Here is a 23,705-nt window from a genome sequence, read left to right as displayed (position 1 = left end):
GTTTTAAAATAAAATAATTGAGTTAGTATGAGAAGGTTAGCAGATAGGAAAATTGAGTCGAGAGCTGTGTCAAAATAATCTTTGGATTTTGAACTAACAATGATGATGAATACAGAAACGAAGTGGCATTACAGGTAACCATTCGTTTTGGTAGTTTCACATTTAGCTAATAACCCTGCCCTTTCGCCTTCACACAGGTGATTTACTTCATCAGTTTGATGTAATGCATACCAATTCTCCAATGGGTCAATTGATTCATTCCTACAAATGTTAAAATTGAGCTCTGAGAAAATGGACAACTTGACCATCCAAACAATGGTCGTACTGTACCCATTGAGCAGGAGTAGAGTAGGCACTAATTTACAAAAGTAAGTACATATGTGCATATGACTAGATCTGTGTATACCAAATGGATAATTTGGAAATATGGATAATTTGTTGTAATGTCAAGGTTTGGATGCATGCACCTATGTACTAGATCATTCCCTCCCTCAGAATGAGAATGCATGTCTTAACTGGCAGTTTTCCTAGGGCGTGATGCCACTCAATTATGTAGGTACTATTTCCTGTCAGTTTAATTTCTAATTCATGAAAACACAGGCTTTGTTTTGGGATATTTGTCTATATTTTGAGGCTTCAGAGTCTCCACCATTTGAAATGTGGTTGTTATCATGACCAAGTATTACTTCAGCACAATGGTTAAACTTTAAACCAAACTAAAGACCAAGCCAAACCAAATACAGATAAAAAAAAGATAAAAAAGGTAAATTTTCACTGCCAAAACTTTTTTGCCAGCAGCAGTGGTTTTCTGAAGTTCTGAATGAAATATATGGCACTATAATGGCACAGTTTGATAATACGTTGACTTAAATGTTTTTCAAAAATACAATACTGAAGATAACTTAGCAACTCAAGACAATGTAAAGGCACTCAGAAATGAAAAGAAATCATGCATTATGAAAGTATCATGCTAATGGTTTGATAAATTTGAAAATTGTCATTATATATGTAGTTTACAAACAATTACAAGAAACCATGGTTAATTGCACTAGGTTGTGGGCTGAATGCTCATCAGCTGAAGGAAAGCAGCGAGTTTTCACACTATGTATTCCCTTACCTCTGTCTTACCCTGATGTACTCTATTTGATATCTCGCCATATCCCCCAGACTATTCCATATGCACCTTCACCCTTTAAGATGATTAAACCACAAGTTTGTGATGAATAATTTGTTTCTCCTGCAAAATTCTGCACTTTCTCTCTCCTGTCGTTCCACATTCCTATTCCAAAATCTCCTATTTCGTGTCCATCTCTCCCTTCCCCGACTGAGGTGTTCCAGTCCCCCATCACTAACAGATTATTTTTCTCCGGGGTTTCTCTAATTATTTGCTTGAGCTGCTCATACACCTCATCTACTTCTTCCTCCCTATGATTGCTAGTGGGCATGTAAACTTGAACCACCACAAGGTTGGTGGGCCACGCCTCAATTTCTACCACCAGAATCCTATCGCTTATCTGGTCTATACCTACCACACGCTTAACCATCTTCCCGTTTAATACTTAAGCTACCCCTTGCTGGCTTTCCTCCCCACCAAAATATATAACCCTATACCCATCACTCCATTAGTCCCCACCAGCCTTCCACCTCACAACACATAATCCTAGGATATCTATCCTACCTTTATCCATTATCCTTTTAATATTTTCCAGCTTCCACGCCCTCATCATTGTCCTCACTTTGCACATCCCTGCATTTATTGCTGACTTTGAACTCATAGCAACATTAAAAGGAGAAGGGTTGAAATACACTGACACAATCATATAAAAATTATAGAGACATATCTAATGACTTTGCACCACTCATAGGTCTCATAGCAGGGTCATCACTGTATGGATCCTCAGCCAATGTACATAATTCAAGTTTCCCACACTCCCAAAAGAAATAAAATTATATACATATTTGCTAAGCATTTCAAGAATTTGGCATGAGATAAATGATAATTTTGAGTCAAGTAAACCATTTAAGATGGGACATTTGAACTTGAGGACTTAATTAGAGACTATTGAAATAGAGAAATTTGGATCAGGAATGATAAGCAACCAGGGAGAGCAGAAGAATTCTTCACGAGAAACAAGCTATTTAACGACAAACAGTTCCAACACCATGGTTGGACATGAAGGTCAGGAATTCAAGAAGATATGAGGAGGTGAAAAGCCAAGGGGTGCCAGTGATTTTTTTCTCAACAGAGTGAAGTTAATTGTTAGAAGAAATACAACAAAACTTGGTTGCCAAGGGATACAAGTGAGTCTCTGTTCTGTGCTGACATCGAGTGGAAAATCAATTGCTCTATATCAAATATCTAAGTCATCTGGTTTGTTTTCCATGCCTAATTTCTGTACCTAACTCTGTTTAGAAAAAAGAAATCACTCGTACCCCTTGGCTTCTCACCCGTTGCTATGAGATTGATTATATCATGGTAAGACAGAATTTTCAATCAAGAGTCCAGATTAGGACCACAAATATATGTATGTAAGTTCTTATGAAATGTAATGTAATTTTCAAAAGGCTCAGAAAAAAGCAGAAGTGTGAGGATGTGGAATTAGGGGGAGACACAAAAATTATAGAAGAAATGTGGGAGAGAGTTAAAACAGTAATAGTTAAAGCGAAACCAATTACACTTGTGGTGAGAAAAAGGCATATAAAACCATGGATCTAAAAGGATATGAGTATATGTATATGTAAATGGTAGATAGAATTGGTAAAATATGGACATTGGACATACAGTAAGATATGATGAAGTACTGGGAAATAAACAATTATATAAGTGATGAAAAAGACAGAAGAGGAGGAGTGGAAAAGCAGGTAAGATAAAATAGTATATTTGTGGAAAGAGAGGGATGTATGTCCCCGGCCAATGTAAAGGCATTCTCATATCTCAACAGGAAAATTAATGAATGGAATAGACTCCCTGTAGAACTGTTTCAGCCCTATCCTAGCAACGTGAAGATTTTTAGGAAGAGTTGCAAAAAATTTATCTTCGAAAACTGATTTCATTATTTATTTTAAATATTTTTAGTTTCCCTGATCTAGTCTTAATATGGTGATGTATTTTCATTTATTCCATTTCCATTACTTAAACTCTGCTACCTGGCAAATAGCCAACTTGTAACTTGTACAATATTATAATAATAACATCCAATGACCCAAGCAAAAGATATCTTAATTCTCTTTTTCATAAGAGGGAGAAGATCCTCATGGATACCTTGTGCAATGCGATAAAAAGAGAATACGTCATACCAGAATTGATGTGCACTACCCCAACCAGAATATACGTTGGCGGATCTAGGGGAGGGCACAGGGGCACATGACCCTATGTGCCCCTATGATATGCAATATTTTTAATACGGTCCCATTATCATTGCCTTCGTTTTGTATTACGAAGTATCCTTGTGCCCCCCCCCCCAGAACAAAATCCTGGATACGGCCTTGCTTGTGCACCCCCAAAAAGAAATCCTGGATCTGCCCCTGAGAATATATAATATTTCATCACCTCTTTAATTTTTTTCAGTGGTCAAGAACTCAAGATTATTTAGCACATTCAATGCGGGCCCGATTTTCATGAAAATCTTCAGAATCGGACAATAAAATAAGAAAGAAAAATAGAGAGAGGTTTTCACACCATAACTTCTGTTCGAATACTGCTATTTACAAACAGTGCACACGGGTCGAAAGAGGAAAGCTTGCTGAAGGCCATGCACAAAAGCGGAAGACTGGGAAGTGGATATTAGTCACGTACAGAGGCGGAGAAAGCGCTCCCAGCCCGGCCAGCAGAACACGTCAATTGATGTGCTCCGCGCTGAATGTGTTAAGATCAGTTATCAATAAGCTAGTCTGTGAAAAGCTTACAGGCACTATTAAATCAACAAAGTAAACAATGTGAGTAATGAGGAATGAAAATGAATCACAAAAATAGCAAACCAATCAGGTTATATGAAGTAATGATACTAAGTGATATGAGACTAAGAATAAAAATAAATGGTGAGCCAATGGTGAGACTTGGTGACATCATTCAGCCAGCCTAGGTGGTGCAGTGGTAAAGTCCCCGACTGCTAACTAGAGGTCGAGGGTTCAAATCCCTTCTGGGTGGTTTGACCACCATCCAGGGCATGGATGTATGTGATTGTCAAACAAGTTAATTGTAAGAGACGACTATCTAGTCTTAAATTCGCTTGTGAAATAAAGAGGACAATAAGAGAAAACTTTTTATGGAAGAAAGGAGCCACTAACAAAAATTAACCACAAAAGGCTGGAAAGGAATTTTGGAAGTGGTGAATCAGCAGTTTAGGTAGGAGCATAGGAGCTTACGACATCATCAATTTATCTGAAAAAGGTTAAACACCTTCCATTTTTTGTCATGGAAGCTGAAGAAATAGGCACGAAAACCTTAAAGAGATATATAATCAAAGCAGCAGACAATATCCATCAGATATCAAAATAAGTTGGCATATCCATAAAACATTGCTATTACATGACAGTTATTTTGACAAAGTTACATATTTGTAACATATACAACAAGTTGTAAAAATAACGTTTCATAGATATCCAAGTTGTAATATCCGTGACATTTAAAACATTGTGATTCCCATCACTATTCACTGGTAGCATATTTTCTGTATAGAATTAAAGAGCACTAATATTTTGTATACATATGTGAGGATTACCAAAAATCATAGGCCAATCTAGGGGGGTACGTGCCCCCCCTTTAAAAAATATGCAAGAATTTTAATATGGTTCTGTAAGCGGAACAACTTATGTTCGCAAGGACGTGAGACCAGATGGTAATGGTATTCTGATCCCCATACATGGCACTTATGAGAAGTGCCTGTGTGGGAAGCGATGCTGCCATCAGCACCTTACAGGAAGCTGGTGGCCACGAGGGGAAAAGGACGGCGGATGACGCCGTAGGCAGCAGGCAGTCGGCGGTAGGTACTGATGTGCAAAAGTCGGAGGGCGTGTGCGCGACGCAATGTGTGTTGTTGTCAATAAATACCATCACTAAATGACTTGTGCCAATAATTCCTCTGGAGTGCCAGCCCAACAGAAGCCCCGCGCCTACAGTTCCATTATAATTGCGCTCGTTTTGTATTACAAGGTATCCTTGTACCCCCCCAGAACAAATCCTGGATACGGCCTAGCTTGTGCCCCCTCCCCCCCGGAAAGAAACCCTGGATTCGCCCCTACCTAAAACCATAATAAGCACTCCCATTATCTAATCAATAGATGTGAAGATATTTAAGGGATATCATAGTATGGACCTTCATGTCCAGTGTTGGACATTATCGCAACTTTGTTAGATGGGTCCTTCGGTTATTTGACAGATATCCATACAATGTTAATTGGATTAACAGGGATCAGTGGCGTAACTATAGGGGGGATGAGGGGAAAGATTTCCCTCAAAGCCACAGAGAAATAAAAAAATATATAAAACTATTGTCTAGTTTTGACACATAATAATTTTATCTGCTTAAAGTTAAAGATCATTTAATAATATCATGGCAGTGAGACAAGTCACTGAATACAGACTGGTGACTGCCTGGGGGGGGGTCAGATAATAGGACCCCTCATCCCCCCAAAGTATATTCCTAGTTACGCCACTGACATGGATAATGCACAAATGTCATATTTTAATGCCGACAATGTTGTCTAGATGTTGTTGGGATATTGATTGCTGCTTGGGACAGGTCTCGTTTTTCCAACTCTTTCAAAATCAAAGACAATAAATTGGTGAATTGGTGACCTAAGTGGCACATGGACCCAGAAGAAGGCAAGACTGGAATCATTTGAGGCGTGGGTATTGAGGAGACTGGTGAAGATGAAATGGAATAACAGGAAAAGGAATGAGGATATGCTTGACGTGGTGGGGAGGAGAAGAAAGTTTTTCAGGAAATTCGGAGGAAGAAGAAGGTTTGAATGAAGTGAGTACTGAGTGTGAAGGAGATGCTGAAATCTCTAGAGAGAAGAATGTATGGTAAGAGGGAAGTGGAAGGAAGACAATCAGGTTTAAGGATAGAATGAAAGGGCATGGGTCTTACTGTGTAATAAAGATGGAATTTGACTGTGTGAGGGGCGGAAGACCAGGACGGGTCTACACTGCTAGACATAATGTAACTGGTAAAATAACCTAATAATAATACTGATACAACATATTAAATATATAAAATTACAGCCAAAATCAGAGTATTCCTCAGAAAGCAATCAAGCCACTTTCATTTTCTGTTGCCAATATGTTGAATGAGCCCATGTGGATAATTGGACCCAGAGGAGGGCAGATAAGAAAAGACTAAAATTACAGGCAAATAATTTTCAAAGAAAATAGTTCTAAAAAATTTCACTGAATCAATGTAATGGACCACAATGTGAATTGCCCACAATCATGGTGGATCATCGGAGTGGAGCATCCTATATCGTAAGTACTCGGTTCTGTTGCAGCAAAGGGGCTTACGAAAACCACTGCCTACGACCCGGAGTGAAGCGAAATGCAACCGTTAATCCACTATGCCTCTGACCCAGTCGCGAAGTTGCTAAGTTCGGATAGGAGCTCGTGAAGGGAGCTTGCCCATGCTATTTGACTATGTTCCGTTACTATCTTGGCGCTTACATGGCAATATCAATGACATCACGATATTTGCACTGGTTAAGGATGAACCAACATACTACACAAATATTTGCAATGAGGCCTTCAACAACAACATCAAATAAATAAGACGTCTATCAGCGATATTCTACACAACCAAGGGCATACCCAGGATCATAACTAGGGGGCGGGGCAAGCCATGGCCATGGAGGGGGGGGCAAGGTGACATTTTAGCATGGAAAAGGTGAATGATACCAAAACTTTAAGAAAATTATAACAGTGCTTCATTAGTTTGTGAGGTTCTTTCCTTGAAAAAATAGTTTTATTTTAGTAACATATGTTATACTAATACATATAATTTTTCATGGGTGTAAAGAAAATAAGTTGAATACTTTCTTTTCAATTCAGTACTGATTTTGCTTAAAGACTCTTGCGATTTTTGCTTCTAGGGGGGGGGGGGGGGCAGCTGCCCCCTCTGCCCCTCGCTGGGTACGCCCATGTACACAACATTGTATAAACATTCAAATGTCTTGAAAAACTTACCTTCACGGTTTGAACCTCTCTCAATGCCCTGGAATATTCAGAAAATGTTGCATGGTGTATGGACCGCATCCACTGCTGGCTCAGTGTCAATGAAATGACTGCACTATAACTTCTCGAAGCGAACAATGATTACTCTCAAATTTTGTGAGATCAACTTCATCGACTTTGCTGTGTGAAGTTAGCATGCGATAATAGTGCGTGTAGGTACGTAACAAATGACACCAAAGACCTAAGCACACTTTTCCGTGGAATCGCGTGTCCCTGCAAAAGTGATAGTTCACGCACTATACTGCAGAAGCAAAAAGTTTCTATTAAAATACATCACCATCACTAATAGCGATGAAACTCTTCCCCGATGATAATAAACAGTATAAAAAAACCAAACATAACTTCGATTTCGAATTCCTCGACGTAAACTCGCTGGACCGGCAACACTCGATAACCTCGCACTTCCGGAACTTCGATAGAATCGAATAGGTAACAAAATACGAAAAATACCCAGCTTAGTTATCCCACCCTAGTTGTTATCATTAGGTCTTTGGATTAAAAAAAGAATATGTGTACCAGAATTAATTCATTCATTCAAAGGGAAAGTTAACCAAACATATGTGAGGATAATTATCTACTGAATACCTTACTTCAGTATGAAAAATAAACCAGATAAACAAAAAGGCTATGGCCGGTACGACCGCGGAACTTTCAAATCGAATAGGGTTGGACCTAGACTTATTTCTCTAAATTAAGAAAGTATTAGAATTATCGAGACTCATGAGATGACCAAAATTTTAATTTTCTTCAGCTGCAAATAGTGATATCTACATGCCACAATGCCATAATGAAATTACTATATCCACACAAAGCCCAGTGGTGTATGCCCTCATAGACCCTCATTCCGAGGGGAACTTGGCCATCTCCCTTATAATTGCCCTTAGGAGGACTACCACATGTAACTCTAAACATTGATTTGGTTGCAATGCAGAGCATAACGTCAGTGATGAGAGGTGATCACGCCTGTCAGGACACTTCAGGAATATTCATCAAATTCACGAGACAATTTGGACCCTTCTAGTTTGCCTACCTCTATTTCATGTGTATATCTCCTTAGCAGTAAGTTATAGTAATTTATATAGTAACACAGTGGACTCCAAAATAAATGCAATTTTTGGTTTAGACAATTTAAAAATGGACAACCTGATATACTATATTTAAATACGCATGATTAATTATTTATGTGATAGACTACAACTGCATGACACGGTCATGATTGTTTCCCGTCACGCATGGGCGTACCCAGCGAGGGGCAAGGGGGGGCAGCTGCCCCCCCAGAAGCAAAAAGCGCAAAAGTCTTTAAGAAAAATCAGTACTGCATTGAAACGAAAGTATTCAATAAATTTTCTTTAAACCCACGAAAAATGATTTATTAGTATAAGATATGTAATTAAAATAAAACTATTTTTACAAGGAAATAATCTCATTAACTAATAATGCGCTCTTATAATTTTCTTCAAATGTTGGTTTCATTCACCTTTTACATGCTAAAATGCTACAACTTGGCTTGCCCCCCCCCCCCCCCCCAGTTATGATCCTGGGTACGCCCTTGCCGTCATGTGCAAGAAAGGTACATCTAGGTGTGTAATAGAGACTGTGGGAAATATATGCAAGAATGCTACATCTCTTCTTATCCACTCTCCCAGGCCCTTCTTACGTTTATGAACCAAAACTTTTCTTTCGTGGTAAGAACAATTGGAAACCCTCCCTTCTTACCCAAACAAGTACCTTCTTTAAAGAATCTCTTGAGAAGGCGACCAGCATCGGTCGGGAAACGTTGGGGCCAAGAATTGACGCGGCGACATAGCCCAAAAGTTTTTATTCATCATGACGCGCGAAAGTTTTGACGAAGAATTCAGTTTGTTGAAAGGTGGTGTATGCGAATAAAATCGCGGTTGATCCTCGTCCCCATTCCGCTTACATTTTCACTTGATAATTTTATCAGATTACCTTTCTGTGTTGGGTTACGTTAGCGAAGGTGCAGGTGGTTAGGATGGAGCTCAATTTTCCATTTGTAAATTGTGTCAGATTACTTCCTGTATTAGTTTACATTAGCAGAGGTGTAATTGGATGGAATGAATCTAAATTTTCCTTTCGAAAAACGTATCAAATTACTTTCCGTATTGGGTTACATTACCTGGGACTTGGAGAAAGGGAAGAGACCCATGTTCTCCTCTAAAATGGTTTCACATTACCTTTCGGTATCGAATTTTATTTTGGGAAAGGCAGGTGGACGGTTATCGATTGACTTAGGAGAGCGAAGTAATCAAAACTTCATTCTTAGGTGTTCAACTATTCAAAGCCAATTTTTGTCTTCTCAGACCCCATCCCAAAGGAAAATCTGGAGTAACCTCTCCACCCTCTCCTAATATTTATATTGTCTACTTACCCTTGATGAATGTACTCTGTTAACCTAGTGCGTTTGCGCAAGATCGCCCTAATATGTTCTCGATTGCGTGAGGATACCATTTCATTGTTTGCCGGCTCCCGATAACATATACAACTCGATTTATCTAAATGAGAATAGGGTCTAAATGGAAGAATTTCTGAGCTTTAATGAATTCTACGTCAATCAATCGCCAATAAATTCAATATTTGTGACAACGGATTGGAAGAACACGTTATGGAATACACTTGGATTCCATGGATACACGCCCTCTCGAGAAACATGATGCAAATGAAAAATCCCCTTCTCCATTAGATATCATATCTTAAAGAGGGAGTTTTCCATAAAAATGAAGTACTTACAGTCACTTTCAAAATTTTTAGGACAAAGTTTGTGGCGCCACTTCTGCTTCTCGAGGAATTTTAGTTTCCCTAACTAATTTGGTTTTCCTTGGTTACTCGCCGAAAATATTTCGTTATTTGGTGAAGATCTTCATAGATCATATATGCAATCGGAGGGAGATTTTACTTGCAAATCGATCATTCCGTTTCAATTTATTTCGGCTTTAATGATTATTTCGTGTTCATTAACTGTGTACTTGCCCCGGTTTTCTTTGTTGGTTAAAATTTTACATATTATAAAACTCTCTCAACTCACAATTGCGTTGGCCTAGGGGAGTAATCGTGCAACTGCGATGGTGATTGTTGATAATTTGAGTCCCCGAAGCGGAAACTTTGCTTACATTTTTTTTCTCGTTCATCTTTTTGTATTTCTTTTTAGATTTCAAATAATTTTAAATTCACTGCAGCCGCATTTTTAACTTTTTTAACTCTTCACTTACTGCTGTGACTATTTTCCTCTAGTTCGGTGATCAAATAGTTTAACTGCTGCACAGGCTCAAATACACCACGTACTTTAATCGTGAACCACGTAGGTGGCATTTTGAGTGAATGTAATCACTCTGTTTCTGAAAGCAAGTTAATTATGATGCGTGGTTTTTTTCTTTGTACGTTAAATAACTGGATTCCTAGAATTGAATGCACAAACGATGAATAAAATAAAAATAATCACTGAATTAAATTAAGTATAGAAAATTTGTATCATATTGATAGCACCAGTTCTGTTGGAAAAACATGCATGTATCCCCAACACATGTTCATATGAGGTTTTCCACTGCTTTTGTAAAGGGTATACTGTAATTTTGTATGCAAGAGCTGATACAAGATTTTTTTCTGGGGGGTGGGGGGGGAGGAACCAAAGTCGGACGGCATACGGTCTTCTCATATTTGGGATTAAAAATTGCATGCAACAGTTACTCTACGTAATATACTCTTTATTTTCATATAAAAGTCTATTATATGTAAATATTTATAACTTTTTATATTAAAATGTAAAATTTATTAACATTTGTATTTAAAAAAAACACCTATTTTTAAATCGTCTGGGGAAGGCACGTGTCCCCTTTCCCCCCTCTAAATCCGCCGATGTGGGTATGAGTGGAATAAATTTTTACCATTATGAATAAGTTCAACCGATTCAGGCGTGATATAGTGGAAGTTCGACATATTGAAATGAGAGGTAGTCGCACTTCTACACAATTATTTAAAGGCCTGTTTACACGATACATTAACGTTTGCGTGAATGATTTTTGTGGACCGGAACGGAACATGTACGAATGCATGAACCAAATTAGAACAGGTTCTATTTTCTGTGCATGCATTCGCACAAGTTGGGTGGTTACACGGTGCATTTTGGCGTTCACTCTCGCGTTCATACATTTAGACATTAACCCGTTCGTGTTAATATACCGTGTAAACAGGCCTTAATACGTACGATGCGTTTCTGCTCACAGAGCCATCAGTAATGAAACTCGTCGTACATGTTAAGTAATTGTATAAAGGTGCAACTACCGTTCTTTCATTTCAATGTTACTATTACTATTATTGCAAATTACGGGAAAGATAATCCATCCCTAACTTCCCCTCATCCCGCCACCGACTAATGGTTGATCCCATGGGAAATTGCTCCGCGGGTGACATAGTGCATTCAAGAGGGGAAAGAGGAAATGTTGAGAGCATTAGCGACGACACGCGGCGACGCGACGTGTTTGAAAGAAGCTGTTTGGATACCGCCGTGTTTTGTCTCCGGGTCATCAATCACGACCGCTGCCACAGACGTGCTGCCGCCCCGCGGCGATTGGATGATACCATTCATTCACCGCCCATTTCGGAAAGCTTTGGAAGAGCGAAATAGAGTGATCTCTTCGCGGAATCCGGCGACTGCCTACTATTCCTCATCCCCTTGCGGGGAACTCGATTATGTGACGATTCTAACACCTCAAGCTTTTTTCAAGAGCGAGAAAAGAGCAGGTTCATCGTCATCAGGGCACGGTTGAGCCCAGGGGCGGATCCAGGATTTCTTTGTGGGGAGGGCGGGGGGTTCACGAGGAAGGCCGTATCCAGGATTTTGTTCCGGGGGGGGGGGAGGGGCACAAGGATATCTCGTAATACAAAACGAACACAATGATAATGGGACCGTATTAAAAATCTTTCATATTTTTCAGCGTCTGGTGGGGCACGTGCCCCCGTGCCCCCTGGATCCGCCTATGGTTGAGCCTGAATCACACGACCATTTTTTTCGTCCTTTCCGAGAGTCTCCTCCGGTCATATTTATTTCACTTGCGAAATTAGGACAAATCAGTCTAGTCTTACCATGGGCGTACCCAGCGGGGTGCAGGGGGGGGGGGGGAAACAACCCCCCTAGAAGCGAAAATAAATTTAGTTCAAAACTAAAATTATGAACAAATTTTCATTTTGAAGAAAAATGATATTAGTATAAGACAGGGAGCTGAAATAAAAATCAATATTTTTTCAATCAAATAATTATAAAAACTAATAAATTGCTGTCAATAATATTCTTAAAATTTTGGTTTCATTAACCTTTTCTGTGCAAAAAAGTTACAACTTGAACGACCACAGCTAGTTTCCCTTCCCCCCAGTTTTGATTCTGGTTACGCCCATGAGACTTAGACTAAACAAGTTTTACAATCACAATACATACTTGCTCTGTGTAGCAAACTCTCCAAGGCGGAATGCGAACTCGCGACCAGGATATTGCCAGGAGAGGACGATTTCCCGCCTTCGCAGATGCCCGAGAGGGTGTTCAGGTTATCCCCTTCACCAAGAAGACTACATGGAGGAGGCCCAATTCAAACCCATAGAAGCTGATTTCATTTGCCACTTCGGTCGTATTTTAATAGTTTTTCTAAATTGTCCGCGGCGCGCTGATGAGTGCAATGCGATCCATTTTTTTCATTATTGTGCAGTTTATTTTTTTTATTGCGAGGATTAGCATTGAAACCTTATGGATTCAATAAGTTACATCATCACGTATAAAACTTTCGGTTACCGTCCCTAATTATGCGTTATTTCCCCGTGAAACACGGATCAATTTTTCCATTAGCGACGCGAGTGGCGACTTTTGTAAACCTATTCAAATGCGCGGTGGGTGACAACCGTATAGAGCATAATTCACAGTGTCCGGCGATATCTGGTGGAAATGTTTTATATCCATGAGAATAAAATAAAATGGTAAATTTCCACACAATTTTATTTACAAAATACCGACCCGGTTTCGACACTACGTATATAATGTAATTAAAATTGTGTGGAAATTTGCCATTTTATTTTATTCTCAACCGTATCGAGGTCCACTTGAGGATACTCTTAATAATGAGGTGATATTAGTGGCTAAAATGATGACGGAAAAATATCCATTTCACACAATCATTTTCCACGTGCCATCCAAAAAGGGATGGAAATCCATCCCTTTTTCACGTTCCTCTTTTCGTCGCTGAAAACATCGCTGGCACCGTCGTTCAGCCAATCAGAACGCACGGTCGCTGAGAGCTATTTTAACACCACGCTGAGATTTTAATCGAATGACAGTTGCAAATAAGGAAAGTGACGGAATAAGTCAAGGGGACTGCATAGAGGAGGCCCAATTCCATCCTATAGAAGTCTCATTTATGTTTCCCTTTTTGTTGCATTTTAATCGGCTTTCAAAAATTTTCCGCGGCGCTATGATGACTGCATTGCGATCCACGTTTTTCCAATAATTTGAATTATAATGTTTTTCATTGCGAGGAATAGCATTGAAAAGTAATGAATTTTATGCATCACGTCATTGTGTGAATAAATTTCGGTTTATACCCCTTATTATTCCTTATTTCCCCGTGAAACTCGGATCACTTTGTCCGTCAGCGACACGAGTGGCGACTTTAATAAACCCATTTAGATGCGCGGTGGGTGACTAAACTTTTTGGGGCCGACTTGAGGATCCTCTTTTGTAATATTTGTGGAATAAGCAATGGAAAAAGGGACGGTGAAGGTGACCGCGTGAATCAAAAATTTATAGATCGAGGGATCACTCTTTTGGTCCCTGAAAACCTATCGCTGGAGCTATCATTCTGAGGGACGGAAAAAATGATGGTGTGATTCAGGTTTTGCATTGCCGTCACTAGGTATTCAGACACATTGTGATATAACTCAATCCTAGGCAGGGAAAGTTGGTGAAATTTGTTTTGAATACAGTAAAAAATTCGTTTATTCCCCGGAATTTTACAATTTGGACTCGACAGGTATAGAATATTTCGGATTATAATCAAGCAATAATGTATTCATATAACATCTTTTTTGGTGGAAGACCAATTTATGGCTGAGTTAGGTTATTTTAAATATAGAATCCAATGAGATTTTATATTTAAAATAAGTTTGAAATAAAAAAAGATAAACGGCAGTATTTAGGATAGGAGATACGGCGGTTATAAAAAGTTTTCATAATTTTATCATTAAAAAGTGAAGCCTATCAGGCTAAAAAAAACTGCTTCATATAAATTTTGAAATAGCAAAGCCGCGTAAAGTCAACTTGTACACAACATTTAAAAAATTAGGAAAATAGTCAACTCATGCAGAATTGGAACCTGAATTCTTCTGTTCGCTGGGCAGACGCGTGAAACGTTGTAACCAAGCACCTGCTGAAGTAAGAATAATGAAATAATTCATACTTACCCTGAAGTTTTACCATCGCTTCCAATGTTATTTGTCTAAAATTGTGGCTCATACTGCCTTTGAAGGCCTATGAATAGTGTAAGAATAAATTGCAATCTAGTTTTTATCTGTACTGAAGATTTTAAGCCGATCCGACAGTGAGAAGTGGTTTAAAATCAATTAGAAGGTTCCATCGATGAAATATGCAAACAGACGAAGCAATTTAAGAATAAGCATAAGCATGTTTAATGCTCCCGATCCTCAATTCAACCAGCTATTTTGCTCTTACCTGCATGTGACAGCACCCAAGTGAAGTCGCAGGTGCGACAAAACGGAGTAATCCGTGTGGACAGGTGACGGTTGGGTCAACGCTATTTTCCGCTCGAATGTTGGTCGCGTGGAAAATCAGATTCGGGATGGTATAAAGTCTTCCTAAACGAGGCACCTCCCTCTCCAACCCCCACAAACATACCTTACCCAATCGACTCATTTCTTGGACATAGGGGGGCCAATGTATAGCTGAAGTAACGAAAGTAACGCAGGCGAGCGGCCTCTGAAGGCTGTTGGACTGTCCTGATGACTAAATCCATCGAATTCATGGTTTCATTAAGATGTCAATTCAGGCAACCCTCAAAGACCTCACTTTGGATAATTCATTAAAAATAATTTTGAATAATATTTATTACATTCAGTGACGTAGCTAGGAATTATGCTGGGGGAAGGGGTCCAAAACAAGGGGGGAATGTTTTTAAAAACAGGGTAAGAACTAAATAGAGGGTTTTAAACTAATTTTAACACTAGTCATAATCGAAAAAACTTCTTCTTTCAAAGAAATATTTTGTAAATTCATGATTTTTCAAAATTTTGTTTTCTTTTATGGTGAAGCAAAGTAATTCTGTTTTTATATTTCAGGGGGTTCCGACCCCCAGATCCCCCACGCTACGCCACTGATTACATTTTTAGTCCCGTCCGATGTCATCTATGCTCAAATAGTAGATATCGAATACCTATAATTTTCACCATGGGGGAAAACTTAGTGCCAAAACTAAGCAAAAGTTTTAATCGCTTTCGTTTGCGGTATAATACAAATATGATACTTTTTAATGACTTTATCTCGTAATTAATACTCAAATTAAATCAATAATTAATTCCGCAATTTATGAAAAACGTGTAAAGAATCTCGGAAAAGGATTATGAGGTTCACGATTAAAGTACGAGGCCACGCACTTGAGCATGTGCAGCAGTTAAACTATTTTAGAAGCGAATTAGAGGAAAATAGACACAGGAGTAAGTCCTCTTAAGTACTCCGTAGAAACCTACCTTAACCGGCAGAAGATTTAATATTTGGCAAATGAAGTTAATACCGGCAGCGTAATCTAAGATCTTAAGAGGGGAAAGTACCCTGTTTTTCTTACTTAGTATTCGCACTTCCCGAGTTTTCTTTTCACAAAAAGAGCAACCAGCTACTGGTCATTAGCGGCATATTGACGTAGAGATTAGGAGACCTTTTTTCCACTCTTTTTACGGTCATTAATTGTGCGGAATACGGACGGGACCCATTGGGCAGTCGATGCCAGCCTATTAAATTGGGGTAACATGTCAAAGCTGACTTCTCTAGCAGTCGACTGTTACACTCGACTCTTACTTAACGACTGCAAAGCTCTGCGAAGAGAACAAGAATCGATTGAGGCATTCATTCGATATTTCAGTAAAGTTGAGGCAGTTTAAATTTGAACGTATTACGAGTCGATAGCTACGGATGCATTGCAAGCGGCAACTGGTCATTTTTACTGCGAAGGGGAAAATATAATTAAAGGTTTCTTTTTTCAATTTCATATTTATTTGAGATAAAAAGTAAGAGAAAGAAGAGGAGATGAAATTGCCTCTCCTTCGCAACTGTCACATATTTTGTTTTTATACCTATGCAATCACGAAGCGTATTGACATATTTGTGACACTTATGTGTAGATAATTTTAGCGAGATGTGAGTTTGAGCAAATGTTTTAGCAGTCTACCTCGCGTTGCAAAGCTAACTGCTTACTGTCTACGGCAGTGGCGCCGACTCCATGAGGCCTGAGCCCGAGCCCCCTCAAAAATTCGTTATGGGTGTGAGGAAAAAATGTGTCAGGCTTGTAGATTTTCCCCGGAGTGTCCAGATATCGAGATTCGAGTTATCAGGGTTCAAACTTTGATCATATAAATCTTCTAAAATGCTTAAAAAACTTAAAACTCACTACTTATAAAATTTCCCGGGGTAGGATTCCTGGTTTGGGCCCCCCAATATTTTTTGTAGGTCGACATCCTTGGTCTGCGGGAATAAATAGACGCTACCTTGGAGTCATAGAATCCTCGAACAAGCCCGTCCGTTTTGGGGACCGATTCTCCGATCTCGAGGTCATATGCGATCGTCTACGATGACCCCCGGAGAGCCAATCAATCCGTTCCCTTGGACGGCCACCACAGCTGTCCACACCTACCAATAAATCGCCTCCATGGGGGGGGGGGTGAGCCCCCATTACACGGCAAAGACCAGATAAAGAAAGAACTCTAAATAAACGTGATACCTACGTGGTCTCCACCCGAAATGGTAGCGAACCTATCGCGCGGAGCGTGGTCTTTACCCATCCTCTTCTCGCGCCATTGTGAGACGCCACCGCTCGATGACACGGCGTTGTCAAGCCCCTGAGGGTAAGCGACGGCCGCTGACTCGGCGAAAATTTGATGAATTAGGGACGCGCCTCCCGCCGCTTCACTTTCCTCCGTGAAATTGAGCGTCTATTGGGCGATCGCGGGCGTCCACATACTTGGAAAAAACCACACGCCACCATAATGATATACGGCAAGGAACTTGAGCGAAGGAAAGGTGTCTCACGGGGCAGGATATTGGACTAGAGTCTAGTCTGACGAGTTTTGGCTAATAAAGACGATAGGATAAGTAAAACTGAGTGTATGAAGCACATTTAGGGCCAGTTTTATAATGTCTGTTCAGCGTTAACCGGCACTTGATAAAGCTAGAACCTTAAATTTAGTGTTTTTTTTAAGTTACAGCAAAGTAAAGTGATTCGAGTCATTTTTAGCTGAATTCATAACCTTAAATGGAAGAATTCGTTAATGACGATTTCAATGTTCTGAAATTTTTTAAACTGAGCTTTATAAAACCGGCCCTTACAAACGATCAGGTCCGTCGCTAGCAGATCTGGCGCCAGGGCAAACTGGGATCGTGCCCCCCCCCCCCCCATAACATTGATATATCTGCAATCGGGAGATTTGAAAATATAATTGAAAAACAAAATTTCATGATTAATATATTTTATTGATTGTGAAAGTAAAACATTCAAGATTATTTAAAAATTTCGAAATGAAAATACATAGTACTATAGAAGAATATTTATTAAATATTATAATGGAATTTTTCTTGCCTTACTTGCTTACTTACTAAAATTCGTCAACTTCTCGTTTCTCACTTCTGGGGGGATATCACCATTTATGCAGGATGCAAATTATCGGTAAAAAAAAACTTTTGCCAACCGCATAAGCCGATGTCATGTATGGATGGGTTTTGCGACATTAAATTGTGTTGAAGAGAGCTGAGAGCGCCACACAGCAAATAACGTTGTTTGTCAAAATAAAAAAAAATATTTAGTCGGCGAACACGGTGCGCCCCCAACTTGCTGCGCCCAGGGCAAAATGCCTTGGTTGCCCTGCCCTCGCAACGGGCCTGCAAACGATAAAGCAAGTATGATATTTTACCAAAGTGATGAGTAGGGGAATTGGCATTTATGAAAAATAAAAGGATTTAAAAATTTTTTAGTCGAACTACGACAGTAAAATCCGCCATACGGGCATCTATTTATTATATTTTAGGATTCTCATACAGGTTAATAGCAAGTGTCCGCTCTCCTCCTACCACACGGCCATTGAGGCGGCTCGGCGAGTAGAATATAGATGTAGATATTAATGAATAAATTTAACACAGTACAATGTAGATGCTACGCAAAGTGCACCTGTATAGGTACTTTTTCTGTTATGTCGTCACATAATGGGGCTCTGTGCATTCTTTTCTTCGGCAAGATGGAGGTAAAATCAGTTTTTACCCTGGATCCGTGGCTCATCGACAAGAAGATACCCCAACTTTGTTATTAGCAGCTAAGCATTCAGCACCCCCGAATAAAATATTTTATTTTGCAAAAAAATAAAGATTTATAAAAATGATTTCAAGGTAAGTACAATGGCAGCCTGTCACCCGCCTTGACGGTGCACCACGGTGGGGACTCCAAGTAAAAGCTACCTGCGGCCAAGGTTGTGTATCCTAAAAATCCGCTTCAAATTATCAGCATTTGAAGCTCAAAATATGTATCGTTGCCAGTGGCGCCGACTCCATGGGGCCTGAGTGGGCCCGAGCCCCCTCAAAGATTCGTTTGGGGGGGCGGAGCCCCCTCAATAATTCAAGAAAATAAGTAAGTTATATTATGCTTTGTGATATCACAAAAATATATTGGTGATTTTTATTTCCCATGCTTGACGATAGTTACCTTTTAAAATAAATTCAACAATGAGTGTTGAAACAAATAATTATAAGGTTAAGCAGGTTAACTGAATCAAGTGGTGTGAATCATGATAGTGTTTCGGTGCTGCGACAAACTTTCAATTTAACCTCTTCCTGGGGCAAGACCTCCGATATGGGCTCCCCCAATATTTTTTATAAGTCGGCGCCCCTGATCATTGCTAAATGTATTTTTCCGGTTACGGCAGATTCACAAGGAGCAAAATATGCATTGACTCCAACTATTGGCGGATTTAAGGGGGCCACGGGGGCACGCCCCACCCCCAGACGCTTAAAAAATAGGAAAAATTTTCAATACGGTTATTTATTTATTTATTTCACACACCACCGAAAACAGCACTGTTCGGCCTTTATATCGGGGTTGATAACATTTAACAATCACAAACATCCATTATTATTACGTTTGTGTTGTTTTTTTATATTACGGAACCTTAATAATTTAATTTCATACTTATTACTTGCATATTGCAATAAAGATAACATTTTGTATAGTAATTGTTGAATGTTGTTTTAAATCTCAAATATAAAAAGACTGCTTGCCTTTCAGGCCCTAGCACCTCCCCAGAAAACATTCTGGCTCCGGCCTTGACCGCACCTGTCCTTCCTCTCTACATGGTATATCCTTTTTCAAGTCAAAATCATCATAATACCTATTCTCTTTCGTTCTATCTACTCATAGTAGGTATCCTATTCTCTTCCTCTCTTTTCCCCACTTATCCAACATTCTTCCCTCAAACACGTTTCCTTTGCACCCCCTACTCCCTCAGTTCTGGCGTCACCTAATCTCTCTGTCTGCTGCACATCTCATTTAAGTTGAGCTTCCCTCTCCTAGCCCACCATGACTACCACCTCGTATTTCCTCTTCGTCCTATTTCTCTTCTCTATTCTCCTCGCACCTACATCTACAATGCCTCCAATATTTCTAAAATTCCACAGGGAAAAAATCATTTGTCTTGACCAGGAATCGAGCAGGGATCCCCCAAAACAGCAACATGAAGATGCCTTGGTGGCTTTATTGGCCGAGAAGCTGGCGTTAATATAATGATTCGGGTTCGAATCCATATAAAAAAGATATTTTATTCCATGGAAAGTGTTACCTTAAGATAAAACCACTATTTAAAAAGTTTGGAACGATTGAGATCGATACATTTTTTATAGTTAGTACCATTCATAAACTTGGAGTCAATATTCTCAAATTTGCCATCTATTTCTTCAAGTTAAAGGTTGGAATATAGTCTGAGGTTTCTGGCGAGATGGAGTGGAAACGTGACATAATGAAAATGCCCCCCCTCCCCTCATCCTCCTCGACGGCCGACACCATGAGGCATCCAGGGGTAGCTGACCGGACCGAGCGACTGGAGCGTTGGAACCCAGCGGAGAGGGTACCAGAGGCCTTCCCACCTTCCCCTTGGAGGAAGAAATTAAGGACAATTAGTGTATTTGTCATACTCCTCTCTGACCCCATCCTCAGTTTTCCCAAGCCCCGTGACTGTACACCCTCCCTCCATCCCCTTCCCCCGCCTTACCGCCCACCACCCCCTCCTACCTTCCTATTTAAGCACAGCGCACATGATATTTTTGTACCTGATGATGCTGAAAAGCGAAACCGGTCGTATAAATAAATGTAAAATTGTGGAAATTGCTCCTGCTTTTTCATTTTCATTAAAGGTTGGATTGGATACTATACCTCTCCGGTGAAAACCAGAGGTAACAAGTGTACTTACATCACTAGATTAGGTTAGTAATATTCCATTAGAATGAGGATATTAAGAATATAATAAAATATCGAATTCACATACACCAATAGCCATAATTTTTACAATTTTAATACTTGGATATACTGCTGTAAAAAATTAATCATTAAAAAACTCGATTAAACTCAAGCTTATGGCGAAGCCAGAAAATGCCTGAAGGAGTTTTCAACTGACAATAAGTCTTTTATAGTGGCTATGGTTATGAAGAAAGCTTTTAATCTTAAATAAAGTGAGTGTAAATCACTGTCGTAGTAATGAATGACTATATCTTGTGAAACAAGAGAATAAAGCTTAAACAATCCACGATATACTTTATACTACAACAACTGTGCAAAAATCCAAGTGTGCAGTTCGGTGGAGCGGTGAAACATACATACCAGATTAAATAACGTCTAAAGAGAGATTTGTAAAAAAATATATTCATTGTCTCAAAATAAATAAAAATTTATACAATTATTTTTCATAAGATTGCATTGCGAAGACTTCATTTATCCTCTAATTTTACAGAATTTTACAAAATCTTGATGATTTAGAATCCGAATTTGATTGTGAGCGAGGAGAAATTCGAATAACAAGCCCAAAACCCAACTCCTACTGCATCACTGTACTTATTGTCAATGAAACATTAATACATTGCATGCGAATTATTTGCCAGTGAAACTTTAACAGATATTTACATTTTTTCTCAAGCACTAGGCTCACACACAAGTTTCCATGTGTGATGGAGTATAGCCACCTTCGCACCTTTTTCGTCGATTTTGAACAAGGGTTCTTTTCAAATATTAAAAAAATATCACCTTTTAAAACGTCTTGTCACCATCAATCAGAACATACCGGTGATAAATGAGAAACCTTGAGCAAATATCCTCACATTTCAGAAAATATTTTCCTGGCTGTCACCTTCCCTGGAAACCCAACGATTTTGTTTCCTAGTCGATATACTCCCGTTAATGGAGTGGGCTGAGGATTCTGCGCACTAAAGTTCCCGCCTTGCCCTTCCCCCAAAAACCACAATTGGACGCTGTCGCCCGCACTCTCCCAGCAACGACTGCGCAATGAGGCGCGAATTCCGCATTGGACGTTGGAGAAAATCGATCGAAAAATAGGCGTGGTTTAGAGCCCTGGAAAATACCCAAAGATATATGGGTGTAAAGGAGATAATTTGCTCATACCTGCAAGAAGTATGATTTTTTGACTAATTATACTCATGATCAGGGGCGCAGCTAGGAATTAAGGCTGGGAGGGGTTTTAGGCGCAACTAATACTGGGATATTTGGGGGTACGGCATACCCGCCAGGGTAAGCGGAAAGTGCGGGGGCCCTCCCCAGAAACATTTTAGGATAAATAGTGAGTTTTACGGCTTTCTCAGGGATATTTTATAAATCCTTCCACAATTCTATAAGTAATATTAATGCAATTAAGTAAAATGGATTTAACCATAGAGTAAGTATATATTACTCTATAAGTAAGAATATACTTACTCTATGAATTAACTTAAAAATTTCTCTGAGCTGTAGAGGGTATTGGGGGTTTATCCCCCAATACCCGCCCCTCGCTGCGCCTCTGCTCATGATGTCCAGTGGAGTAAGCTTGAGAAGACTCAACTCTCCTTGTTGAGAGGTCAATTTCACTACGAAATACTTGTTAAAGACTTTAAAAAAAAAAAAATGCGTTGATGTTTTAAGTGAAAGAGGAGGGTCCATAAAATAAGCAATGAATATTAATATGAACGGGAAGCATGAATATATGTGAATATTTGTTTATGTTTCCTGGACTCTGCCTTAAGGAAACTGTAAGAAGCGGCAAAACATTTTATTGGTCAATGGTAATAAGCACTTACCTAATATTCAGCTTCAAATAATATGGATGCTTCCCCTAATGCTTAAATATTTTAAATTTTGATGAATTTTTACATGAAATGAGGCATGCGACAAGATATAAAAGTTGAACTACGTGGGTTGCCCAGAAAGTAATGCACCATTTCTTTTCTTCGGAATTTATTTATTGTATATCTTGAAAATTACGCACACGAAAGAATGATGTTTCAACTACACACCCTCTTAGTCCACTCAATCTCCGTCCCGTTCAATGGTCTTCTGCCGGCGTGAAACAAGGGCTTGTGTACCCTGTTGGTACTAATCCTTGTTCTGGTCCCCGACAGCTCCAAATCCTGGAGCACCGCTTAACTTCGGTGGCGGCGGGGTAAAGTCTTCGCCAGCCAATCAGCATGGTTGTTTGTGCACGTTAAACTGTTAACATGCTCATAACCACGATGTAAAAGACCATACTAAATAAATAACCAATGTAAAAGACTTTTCGGTGGTATGGAAATAAATTTAAAATTTAATAATAAAATAACCGATGTCCTTTTGATGTCCTCTCCCTCTTAGCCCAGGGCCTAACTGTAGTCATGTTGACAGCAGATGCTCCCTAGACTTTGGACAAACGTTTTTTAATATTCACTGCAGTTCTTTTCTCTGCAGTGAGAAATTCAATGCCGGAACGCTGCTTGTAATGTATATCACTTACAGACACTATTTTGAAATTGTCCTGCGGCTATGCTATCTGTTGTGAGAGCCAGAAATTTTGCGCGAACACCCATGAAACTTAAGATAATGCATAATATGTGATGTTTCGCATTCTCTTCATTGTTGTCGGCTGATAAAAAAATTGTGGTGCGTTACTTCCTGGGCAACCTTCGTATATACTGAACTCTGCCATGAGAATA

General features: G+C 39.4%; 1 protein-coding gene across 1 annotated transcript in view; it reads left to right on the top strand.

Annotated features, from left to right (window-relative positions):
* The first annotated feature begins 4,862 nt into the window (after positions 1-4,862).
* Positions 4,863-23,705, top strand: part of LOC124161384 (zinc finger protein 2-like) — a 37,835-nt gene continuing 18,992 nt past the window's right edge. Inside the window, exon 1 of the mRNA XM_046537700.1 lies at positions 4,863-4,982. Within this exon, the coding sequence (XP_046393656.1) occupies positions 4,863-4,982 (120 nt within the window). The remainder of the gene's footprint in view (positions 4,983-23,705) is intronic.

The sequence above is a fragment of the Ischnura elegans genome, chromosome 6 (genome assembly GCF_921293095.1).
Source record: "Ischnura elegans chromosome 6, ioIscEleg1.1, whole genome shotgun sequence".
In the NCBI taxonomy this organism is placed as follows: domain Eukaryota; kingdom Metazoa; phylum Arthropoda; class Insecta; order Odonata; family Coenagrionidae; genus Ischnura; species Ischnura elegans.
This window is presented reverse-complemented; position numbering and strand designations above follow the sequence as displayed.